This window comes from Heliangelus exortis, chromosome 6 (assembly GCF_036169615.1).
Source record: "Heliangelus exortis chromosome 6, bHelExo1.hap1, whole genome shotgun sequence".
Taxonomy (NCBI): domain Eukaryota; kingdom Metazoa; phylum Chordata; class Aves; order Apodiformes; family Trochilidae; genus Heliangelus; species Heliangelus exortis.
The window spans coordinates 25,980,336-25,992,639 of NC_092427.1; the positions used below are offsets into that span (position 1 = coordinate 25,980,336).

The 12,304-nt window shown below is 38.3% G+C and overlaps 1 protein-coding gene across 2 annotated transcripts in view; it reads left to right on the plus strand.

The window, feature by feature from the left end:
• Positions 1-10,786, plus strand: part of SP3 (Sp3 transcription factor) — a 42,748-nt gene extending 31,962 nt beyond the window's left edge. For both annotated transcript variants that reach the window (XM_071747318.1, XM_071747320.1), the window contains 2 exons: positions 6,658-6,854; positions 9,016-10,786. In XM_071747318.1, coding sequence (XP_071603419.1) covers positions 6,658-6,854; positions 9,016-9,332 — 514 coding nt within the window. In that variant the 3' untranslated portion in view covers positions 9,333-10,786. The remainder of the gene's footprint in view (positions 1-6,657; positions 6,855-9,015) is intronic.
• The last annotated feature ends 1,518 nt before the right edge of the window (positions 10,787-12,304 follow it).

Here is a 12,304-nt window from a genome sequence, read left to right on the forward strand (position 1 = left end):
TTAAGATGGAAAGATTTTCATATATTTGTGTCCCAAATGAAACTGATAATAATATCTGAAGTTAAAGTTATACAGCATCTTTGTCCATCATCTTCCATTTATTGAATTGCTATGTGTAGTTCACTGAGACGTGGCAGAGACATTCTATGTTCTGGTGAACCTTCACTCTGCTGTGAAGATCTGCCCAAAGTATACCCTGGGTAGAGATTTGCTTCAGTCTGGGAGAAAACTCTTTTGTACTGGTTGTACTCCTAGGAGAAATAGAGATTTCACAGGATCAGAGAATTGTCAGAGTTGGAAGAGACTTCTAGAAATCATCTAGTCCAACTCTCCCAATAAGGCAGAATCACCTGGAGCACATTAACAGGACTGCAACCAGGCAGCAGCCTCTCCCAGTGACAGATTTCACATGTTCCATCTTCCTTATGCTTTATTCCAAACGACACCAGGTTTAATTTAGAGATAATCTGTCAAAATCCTCTGCCTCCTAAGTGGAGTTACTTAAACAGTGCACTTTAAAGTCAAAGTCCAAGAGACAATCTTTTGGAGAGATGGTTTTGATGCAGTCTGAAGAAGTGTGTAGTCTGAAACTCAAATAGGGGAATTTGGGAAAGATTAATTTGAGATTACAGTGGGAACACATAGGTGAGAAACTGAAATACATTGTAACAAAAGGACTGGACATATGAAATACAGTAACTAGGAAAAGTAGGGCAGGAAATCAGGATGTGAGAAGAATTAGGACTGGAGTAGAAACAGGATAATAAAGGAGGCAATGGTGAGGAAACAGAAAAAGAGTGCTCACAGTTGCTAGAGCAACTTTCCCACTGTACTGTAGAATTCCTAGGAATAGCAAAACCAAGTTAGTCAGCCTACTTGGAGGAATATTTTCCATCTCCCTCTGACACGCTGATCATGTTTCATAGCTGCTATGCTTACTTGTTTATCTTTAGTGCTGTAATTCTGAGTTTTGATTTGTCCTTTAACTCTGCTAATGACTTGCAGCGTTTCAGATAATAGGACATGGGCTTTTAGAAATTTCAGTCACAATTTTAGAATTTTCAGTCACAAAAATAGCAGTCACAATTCTTAAAAAGATGTTAAGTTTGCAAAATTAAAAACTTGGAATTTGGCAAATGCTGAGGTTAAGATATCCTGGGCAACTTAATTTAATCCCTTGTGCATATGAATTATCATTTGGTTTCTAATTTTATGACTGTGCACTATTTTTTTCATGTGACCCCAGTGCTGTTCAGTGGATGGGATGGATGATGCACATGGAGTGAGTCAGGGTTGTGTAAGGATTGGCACCTGCTTCACTTACTGCAGTAATTGGAAGGAATTTAGGGAACATGACAACAGGACTGACATAACAGGGTTCTGAACTTACAGAGGTGTTTGTCGAGCTACCCCACCTTTTCACTGCAGAAATACTGAATTCATTGCTGTAAAGAAGTTGATTGAGCTGAACTGTGAAACATCTACTGTACTCTTAGAAAATATGTTTCTGCTGTATTGAACTTGACACCTCAGGCTGCTGGTTGTTTGACAATTTTGGCCTTAATCTCTTCCTTATATTGGATGTATAAAATGATTACACTAGTTGAAGTTCACTGCACAGGAGTGTTACAAGATGATAAAATCATTAATGTTGCCAAGTTGCTTGGACATTATGCGTGTTGTGTGTGCCCATGATGAGGAAAGAAAAACCCTGAGGAAATTAATAAATCCATATTTAAGATAGTAACTAGCAAGACAAGAAAATTGTATTAAATCAGTATGAAAAAGCTGAATAGCATTTCACTTGATAAATATTATACCTCCTGTACACTGAATGTGGTAGGAGGAGGTAGTACATGGATTCACATATGCGGACTTGATAATAATTTCATCTTTTGTGTAGTTTTAGTTTTGGCATTATTTGTCACTTTTTTTTTTTCTGAATGAAAAGGAGACTTGAGAGGTTCTTTGGGTTTTTTTTGTTGTTGGGTCTTGTTTTGAGTCTCAATACAGAATTAGACTACATTGCAGTCTTCCAAGTATTTCTATTTGTACCTGTCCTGTGAAGTAGGAAGACACTATTATTTTTACTTATTCAGGAGGAAGGCAGGAGGAGAAGAGGATGATGTATTAGATGTGTAAATTAAAACCTTATAGCCTGACCAAGCTGATAGAGTAAGTAGGGATAAGCAAGTTGAGAAAGGTATGTATCTTAAAGAATGACTGATCCCAAACAGACTGTATTGGGCTTCTAGTTAGGGTGTCCGAAGTTAGGTGGAAAGTTCACCTTCCTCTGTGTTATATATGGAGATTTCACCTCTCAATTACATATGGAATTATATTGAGATGTAGCTACTACTGTTTGGATCTATAGAGGAACGGTGCTTCTCGGAACCACTTCAGGTACATAACCCTACAATACCCATTCTTAAGTGTATTTTTTACACTTGCAATACTTGATGTTCCTTCTGGAAATACGGCCGGACTGGAAGTTGAATTTCTAAGTGGATGAAGGATGCATTCTGTATCATTACTGAGAAATGTGGTTTCCAGTTTTTATCAAGCTAAGATGTACTATGAAAATACTTTAAGTCAAGAAGTAGCCTGAGTTGCATCCTTTTGTTAGTGATGATAGTTACTGGCCAGTGCAGCAAGAAGGGCCTCTTAGCATGATGTGTTAGGGCATAGTGCCAGAGTGTCACAGCTGCAAAGCATCCAGATAGAATTTGGCTCATATCCAGTCAGTTTAGAGCACACATGAAGCAAACATGCAGATGCCTATGTGAAGCCTTGTGGAATAAATACACTTTAGTACTCATTCACAGTAGTCTTGCTGGTTTTGTTCTATGAATCCCTAACTTTTCCCTCACTTGGAACTTTGGAGTCTCCTAAGGAATTCTGTCACCAGTTAGGTGAGGTGTCACTTAGGTGAGCTTACCAGTTAGGTAAGCTACACTGCCTGTGCACATTAAGATGGCCATGAGATAACCTTTTGGTTTCTTTTAGTCTGGACTAAAAATGCAGTTAAGCAATTTAGGATGATTGACTTAGGAATCTTAAAATTATTCTAAGGGAATTTTGATGTAATTTGTGTCATGTTTCTGTACTGTATTATGCAAGGTTTTGGAGGTGTGAGGAATAGCAAATGCAAAAAAATACTGTCTGTATAGAAATATATTCTCAAATGCAGAAATAGAGTTTGTTATGATAAGCAGAGGCTGAGCACTTCTTAGGGTTACATGGAGTTAGAAAGGCAATTAAAATGGAATAGCAGGACCTTGCAGAGAATTCTTTCAGTTCCCAAGACTGTGTAATGGAGAAGATCCATGGGTGCTCCTTTGCCTTGCATGGCAGTTGCTGGGTGCCTTGAGCCACCAGGTGAGCACATGAAGAAGAGCTGTCTAGAACTGGACCATTAGATAAAGGTGAACGTAGATTCTGAGAATTATGGAACTGCAGTAAGGCAAAAGGTGGAATATAGAAAATTTCTTCCTTGGAGTCTGGGGAGCTGAGTCTTTTGGGCTAATAGATGAATGTCTCTGGAACTATTACAGGCACACAGGAGTTCTGTGTGACTGAGCTGTCTGAACAGAAAGAGAGAAAAGAAAGCTAGAGAAGAAAGGGGGCAATATAAAGACATTTTGAAGCTGAGAGTTTATATGTAGCACAGGTTACCAAAAATGGACATTTTGGCTTTGGTAGGTAATGTAAAAAAGGCAGTACTTGTCCTGATCCAAAGAAGTGATCTTCTTTTGGGAAATTTGAAAAAGGAAAATTAAGTAAAAGTATTCTTTCCAAGACTAGTTGGGAAGGAAGAGCTTAAGATGTCAGGTCAGGTATCAGAGAATTTTGCGTATGAAATTTACAAATGAGTCGGATTAAATAGGCAGGTGAACTTTGTGAGGTTAAGATTTGAGGGGTGGCAATAAAACAAATAAGTTAGATAAGCAGAGTCTTTTATCTAACAAAAAAATTAGATAAGCACCATACGTTTCATGAAGGGAAGGGCCTGCTTTATCAAACTTAATTTCCTTTTATGACAAGGTAACACACCGAGCTGATCAAGGGGAGCCAGTGGATGTAATATTTCTGGACTTCAGCAAGGCTTTTGATGTTTCCTCCTGGACAAGTTGTCCAGCATACATCTGGACAGCTGTGCTGTATGGCTGCTATATGGCAGCAAGTGGCTGACAGGTTGAGCCCAAAGAGTGACAGTGAAAGGGGTAGCATCGGGCTGGCAACTGGTCACTAGTAGGGTCCCACAGGATTCCATCCTTGGCCCAGTCCTCTTCAATATCTTCATCAAGTACAGACTGGGGAACAAGTGGCTGGAGAGCAGCGTGGCAGAGAGGAGAGGGACCTTGGGGTCCTGGTTGATGGCAGACTGAATGTGAGCCAGCAGTGTGCCCTGGCAGCCAGCCAGGAGGACCAGCTGTGTCCTGGGGTGCATCAAGAACAGCATTGCCAGCTGGTCGAGGAAGGTGATTGTCCCACTTTACTCTGCACTGGTGCATTCTCACCTTGAGTGTACTGCATGCAGTTTTGGGCATCACAGTATAAAAAAAGACATCAAGCTATTGGAGAGCGTCCAAAGGAGAGCTATAAGTATGGTGAAGGATCTGGAAGGGATGACTTATGAGGAGCAGCTGAAGTCACTTAGGTTGTTTGGATTGGAAAAAAGGAGGCTGAGGAGTGACTTCACTGCAGTCTGTGGCTTCCTTAGGAGGGGAAGAGATGGGGCAGGTTCTGGTTTCTTCAGTTCTGTGACCAAAGACAGGACTTGGGGAAATGGTATGAAGCTGAATCACCGGAGGTTTAGGTTAGATACCAGGAAAAGGTTTTTCACCCAAAGGGCAGTTGAGCACTGAACAAGCTCCCCAGGGAAGTAAGTGGTCACAGCACCAAGCCTGCCCGGGTTCAAGAAGTATTGGGATGATGCTCTCACACACGTGGTGTGATTCTGAGGGTGCCCTACACAGGAACAGGAGTTTGACTTGGTGATGTGATGGGTCCCTTCCACCTCAGCACAATCTGTGATTCTGTATCCATGGGCTCCTCTGAGTCTACTGCTACCACAGCAAGGTCAAAAGCCTTTTGGACTTCTGCTGCCATTGAATTTATTCTGAAGTCAAAACCTACATTGTCATGACAAATAATTAGTATGTAAAAGTGGTAGTTTTTTCTTCTGAGACAAAATGACTAATGAAGCACTATGAAGACTGCTCTATGCTTAGACTTCTTCAGAACATTTTCTGGACATAATTGGATTTTATCTCCTTTGAGATAAAGGACTCTGGGATGTTTTAGGTACATGTGTCTTATATTGGAATTCCCTCTAGATGCTGTGAGCTTTTAGAGTGAGTTAATTTCTGTACTGGTTCTGAAATGCTTGCTCCAAGTTCTAGTTCTATAAGGTGTTTTACCCGGAACCCTCATTAGATGTAAATCAGAGTTGTTCTGAATGCAGGGGTGAGGATCTAGGTGCTTGGCAAATCCTTCAGACGCTGGACTGTTAAAGTTGAGCACCTCATTTAAAGAAAAAATTGTCCTGGGGAGGCAACTGAAAATTGTATAATCAGTCATGGAGGTTGGAGTGCACAAGACTGATTTCAGAATACACTTAAGCTGTTCTGAGTTAACATTGGTGATGAATAAGGTGGCCTGATGCTTGGCTGCATTTTCCAATCTCCTCCCTTGTACCAGCATTTACCGTGCATACGGCTGCGTTGTCAGCCAGATCTATTCCCTGGAGTGCCCATTTCAGCAGCAGCAAACACTTAAATTGGCTGAAATCAATCATGATGCCTTGCACTGGCCAGATTGATCTCTGTCTCTGGGTCTTCAGACACTTTTACCTCTCTCTGGTGATCTTATTTATAAAAAAAGGGGGGGAAAAAAAAAAGAAAAAAGAAAGAAAAAAAAAAAAAAAAAAAAAAAAAAAGTTGGGCTTTTGAGTTAGGCACTTCCCCTGAATCAGTTACCTTCTGTTTCAGTGAGGCAGCAACTTAAAGTAGGCATCAAGCTCAGTAGTCTGGATTATACTATCTGAGAATTATGTGTTCAGTTTGATGGATTATTTTTTTCCCTGAAATATCATGGAATTAATTTAAATGTCAGTAAGGTCAGCTGTTTCACTGCCACTCCTTTTAGTGGAAATATTCAGGTTAGTATGCTTGTCCTCCAACCCCAAACTGCTTCTAAGGTTTCCCTAAGATGCCAACAATCCCATCTGTTCTCTTTCCAGTTGCCAAAATCTTTAGTTTCCTTTTTGGCAACTGCAGTCATTTATGTTTTTCTTTGCCAAAACTGCCTTTGGTAAAAACTGAAACTGGGAGAAATTTAAAGTACAGGCACTTCAACATCAAAGTAGTACAAACTGCTGTAGTGATTGTTTCCAACTTCATATACATGTATATTTCTATCATACGAATTTCACATGCTGTTGAATTTATAGTTTGTTGCCAAATGGGTATAGCATTATAGAATTTAGTTGTAGCTTCTCACAGAGTGTACTGGACTTCGTATTTTAAACAAAAATAGGAAGCTGCTCAGGTTTGCTTGGACATTTGTTGGCATAGGTAATCCCACTTAAACCTATAGCCAGAGCTGAGGAGCAGTGCATTAGGATGAATAACTTCTGTTCTGTTTTTTTAACAGAGGCTCCAACTTGGGAAAAAAGAAGCAACACATTTGTCACATACCAGGGTGTGGCAAAGTGTATGGGAAGACTTCACATCTGAGAGCTCATCTCCGCTGGCATTCTGGAGAGCGCCCATTTGTTTGTACTTGGATGTTCTGTGGCAAGAGGTTCACTCGCAGTGATGAGCTTCAGCGGCACCGAAGAACGCACACAGGTTTTCAGTCTTTGATTCTGGTGCATTTAACTAAAGGAGTGTAGTGGAGAGGGCTTGGATAAATAGCTTTTAAGAGGAGAACAGATCTTTCTGTTTAGTCGATTTTAACTAGATCAGCTGGTACTTAGAGCTGTGTGTACGCTTTACTTTCTTTAGTAGGCCAGGGGAGGAAAAACAGCTACCTTTTTTGATTCAGAACTGACATTTAAGCTAATATTTAATATGGCTTAATCTGAATCCTGTGATTCAGGTTCAACAATGAATTTCATTTGTTTGAACCAGATTAGAACTGTTGTTCCAGCTTAAAACTTTAATAGTGTTTTCCCATTGTAAAAAGAAAAATAAAAATAGAGGGCTAGATATCCAACAGATTAGATGTAATTCACAAAGTCAAGGAAGAACATATGGCATATGATGTTGCATCATTCTACATCTTTTTGTTTCATAGTCAGACAACTCATGTGGGACTCAAGGTTCACATTTCTCCTGTTGGCTAATAAAAAAAAATAAATCTAGAACTTCCACCTTTTCAAGGAGCAGCTTGTTTCAACTGTATTGTCTGTATTACCTATATTCCTACCAACTGAACCCATCATTATGTTCTAGAATGTTCAAACTACAGGGTGCTTACCTTTCAAAATTAGACTATTTGAAAAACCCAGTGGGAACAGTTAAATCTTTTATGTTCTTACTGGCATTTATATTGCTTAGATAACTGTCTTTGCAATGCTAATGAAAAATATTTCAGGTTTTGTGCCTACTGGTGTCCTTCTGCTAGACATGTTGGATGCTTCAACCCAAGCTGGGATGTTACAGTCTGTCTGAATGGGCAGCCAGATGGGTTTGAACAAAAGAGGCCAGTTGAATGATCCAGCTCAGGTCTGGTCCATGGCTCCTGGTGTACCTGCGTACCAATGAAAAGTAGAACATTGCAGGGGTCTATCCTTTGACCTGTTTTGATGTTATCACCCACCTAGAGTGCACTCTTGTTTTGCATATGACACCAAACTGGGCTGACTGGTCAATGTATTTGAGGGCAAGGCAGATATTCAGAAAGACTCGGGCTGAAGGAATGGGCTGGCAGGAATCTTTTGAAATCCAGCAAGGATAAATGCAAAGTACTGTGCCTGAGATGGAATGAACCCTTGCAGCAGCACAGGCTATAGGCACCGACTAGCTGGGAGTCAGCTTTACAGAAAAGTACCTGGGAGCTGATGAACAACAAGAACATGAGCAAGAGTCAGCAGCAAAGATGACCAGGGCTATATCAACAAAAACAGACACCAGTTCTCGAGAAGTGATTATCCCTCCTCTTCTTCTCAGCACTGGTTAGACTGTATCTAAAATATGGCATCTAGTTTTTAGCCCTCAACAGGATTATGTTCACTAAAGTGTGACCAAGGTGATCAGGAAGCTGGATAGGGAGAGAGGCTGTAGGAACTGGGCTTATTCTGCCCAGTAACAAATAGAAATAGAGTAAAGGCAGGGGGAGATTAATAGCAACCTTCTGGTACCTGCAAGGCCACCATTAAGAAGGAAAATAGACTTTTCATGGTGGTGCATTGGTGGGAGGATGAGAAAAAACAGACATAAGTTGAATCAAGATTGGTTCAGACCTAGTATGAATTAAAACTCCATCCATCCATCAAGGTTTTCAAGACCAAAGTGGATAAATTCCTGAGTAACCAGGTCTTATCTCCTAGCTGACCTTGCTTAGTAGACACATCAGACTAGAGACCTCCAGAAGTCACTTCAACCATGAATTACCCTATGATCTTGTCTGTCAGTCTCAAATTTTATTGCTGTCCATCGTTCAAATGGTTTTGTTCTCCTCTTAAAAGTTATTTGTTGGTAATAATTGCAGTGAAACTTGGCAGCCTAAGGATATGAGATGGCCGTATTCTTTAGCTTGCCTGTAAGTTCTCTCTAAACTCAGTGAGACACAGAAAAATAAATCCAACGTGAAAAACTTGTCTGTTAAATTTCTAGGCATCTATGCAAATCCTTTAACATACAAGTTTATAATGTCAGATTGCTTTTTTTCTTCAGTGTAGATGTTGTTAGAATTCTGACTCTTAAAGGCTGTGAGATATTTAGGTTTTGGTGTACATGTGATATTTTTAATGTTCTTGAAAACATTTTTTGTTCTCTTCCATGACAGGTGAGAAGAAATTTGTCTGTCCAGAATGTTCAAAACGCTTTATGAGAAGTGACCATCTTGCCAAACACATTAAAACACATCAGAATAAAAAAGGTATTCACTCCAGCAGTACAGTGCTGGCATCAGTAGAAGCAACACCTGATGATACTTTGATTACTGCAGGAGGAACAACACTTATCCTTGCAAATATTCAACAAGGTTCTGTTTCAGGAATAGGAACTGTTAATACATCTGGCACCAGCAATCAGGATATTCTTACCAACACTGAAATACCTTTACAGCTTGTCACAGTTTCGGGAAACGAGACAATGGAGTAAATATTACACAAGATACCTATTAATTGTGGTTATTTTTATACAGTAGTGAGAAGAATATTGTTCCTAAGTTCTTAGATATCTTTTTATTGATGTGCAAAAATTTTTGGATTGACAGTAACTTGGTTATACATGACACTGAAATGCCTTACTTTGTATGATATTCCATAGTATATTAAAATGGTAAAATTGCATGGGTTTTGTAGGTACTTTTGGAATCTAGAAGAGATGAAATTTTACCAAGTTATATTAAAAAAAAAAAAAAAAAAAAAAAAGAATTTAACGATGGAAATGGTAGTCTAACCAAATGCATCAATCCTGTGTGGTTTAGTGTAAAAAAAATGAGAACATGTTGGTATTTATCTATTGTAAGATAAAAGAAGTTGATGGGTGAAAAGAAATCATGTTATGATAAAAGAAATTTTGTAATTTTCTTGATGACTGGAATTTTTATTATGCATAACTGACAAATCAAGTTTCCAAGCAAATGTTACATAGTGTAGGCTTTACTTAGCTCATCAACTTGTCATTTTGAAGCTAATTATTTTAATTAGGTTAACTATGTACAATATTTTAAGCATTACTCTTGTAAGATTTTGAAAACTACATTTTAACATGGAGCTCTAGGGATAGTCACCTTTTAAATCCTATTGAAAAGCCATGTTTAAGATTTAATTTGCCAAAATGATGTCTTGTTAATATTCTTTCAATAACCAAGGTGGGCAATATAACCAATGTTTAAAAAGCTTAAAATGTTAAAAAAAAAGTATGTATAGGTTGAGGCATTTGGGTGGTAAGGCAAATGTTATAGTGAAGTATATCCCTTCTTTTGAACATTGGAGGACCAAAAATAAGGTGTATTGCGTCTCAGCAGTCATTTTTATCAAATCTTTTTCCAAAAATCATCTGTCTGCCAGGGCCTTAAAAGCCATCTTGTAAATTACGAGTAAAATATAACATATGCAAATACAACAGAAAAATCACTTCCACATTGACAGTACTCCCAAACATATGGATATAGTCATAGTGAACTAGGGGTTTTATGAGGTTTTTATTTGTTTGTTGTTTAGTTTTTGGTTAGTCAATCTGCATTTAAATATCAGCCATCTTTCCTTTTTTGCTTCTTCCCTTAAAAATTGTATGTATCCAGTACATTTAACTGATAAACGTATATGTTTTTTATTATGCTGAATTTTCTTTTTATTTTTTAATTACTGTTTATATTTTCAATTATAGAAAAATGTACAAAATGAAGTTATATAGCCAGTCTGTAAGTGCTATACCATTTTCAAAAATGTACAACAATAATTACTGCAGTTCACCTATTTACAAACATTTGGAAATCTGTTCATTTGTTATTCTTAAAACCACCTCAAATTTAAAGGCTACCTTATTGTACGTTTAAAGTGTATTATAACAGTGTGGTAGTTAATAAAACACTATTTTTTTTTTTCTTTTGACTTGAGTTTACTGTACTTCTTGTTAACTAACAAGGTGTAATTTCATAATATATCTTGATAGCCTGAGATACTATTTTGCACTAGATGGCAGGACATAGAAATGGTATTTTCTTTCCTTATGTGCAAGGAGATGATGCTGATGTACCACATCCTCATTTTCAGGAAAAAAACCCCAAACTTCTGTATTTTTACAGACATCCATGTATCATATACTGTGTTGATGTAGTGGTAATTTTTTTTACCTTAGGCTGAGCAGAGCTGGAAGGAAACACAGGAAATGTATCCTACAGACTATGAAAATAAAGTTGCATTGAAGTCCCCTGACAATACAGGGAGTCTTGATAGAGAACTATGGCTGAAAAGAGATAATGACCTTTTGCTTAAAGCAAGTACAATAAGTACAATGGGGAAAACATTAGAAAATATTACTGGAAGGGTGAAATGATAGTTTTAGATGGAATAAGAAAGACTGCTGAGACCTGTGAGATTAAAGGGAGCAATTGTTGGGTGTGATGCAATGATGAAGTGAAAAGCTTGGATTCATGAAGTCTAAAGTCCTGAAGTATCCAAAGGCCAGAAGACAGGCAAGGTTAATTTACCATAAACCAGGTAGCGTTCAGTCTACAAAAGAGAAATTTTGGAAAAGTCATGAAGGGAAGATTTTCTGCATTTGCAGGTTAATGGGGGAAAAAAAAGAAAATCTTGAAATTTAGAATAATAGGAATTGACAGGTACAGAGAAAAGGAAGTTCATTTGCTGTCAATGTAGTCTTCTGTTTAACAAGAGTGAAATTGATTGGGAAGGCACAAGAGCAGCAGCTTAGGAGAGAATGCAGTTCTGTTTAGACTTGCACCATTCTGTGCAATTTTAACATGCTCAGAATTCACTTCCTTTAGACAGGTGAATGGGCATGGTTTCCAGAAGCTGTTCTCTTTCACAGAGCACGTATGTGTAAGTTACTTGCATTTGAAATACATTCTGTTTCTCATCTCTCCAGACATTCTGTAGCTATACTGGGTCATTACTTTAAGAGGAAGGTCACCTGCTTAATGAAACTGCTTTACAGTACAGAAGTTTCATGGCATAAGAATTTTACTGATGTGCATCTGTGGATGAAGGTGTTTTGCTGTCAATTGTTTTGATGCCCTCATTGCTGAAGATAAGATTGCTTTATTTCTCAGAACCTTAATGCTTATTTCATCAAGTGGTTACTTTAATTACTGTTTAGGAGGCACGATTTTTGAAATTGATGTTTTGTTGTTATGAAGCATCAGATGTAGAAGTTTTGGAAGAAAGTATCTGAAATGTGTAGGAAAAAGTTTGATGGAAAGCCTGCAGTCTAAGGGCCGTCTGACTAATGTCTCACAGCCTTTGTGTTCATGTTATTTGAGAATGCTGCTGCATGTATTCACATGTTGTGTGATAGTGATTTGTTTAAAGATTTCTGCTCACCTCCAGGGCAAAGGTTAACAAGCCCAAGTATAAGATCTTTGGTATGTCAAGGACTGATGCTAC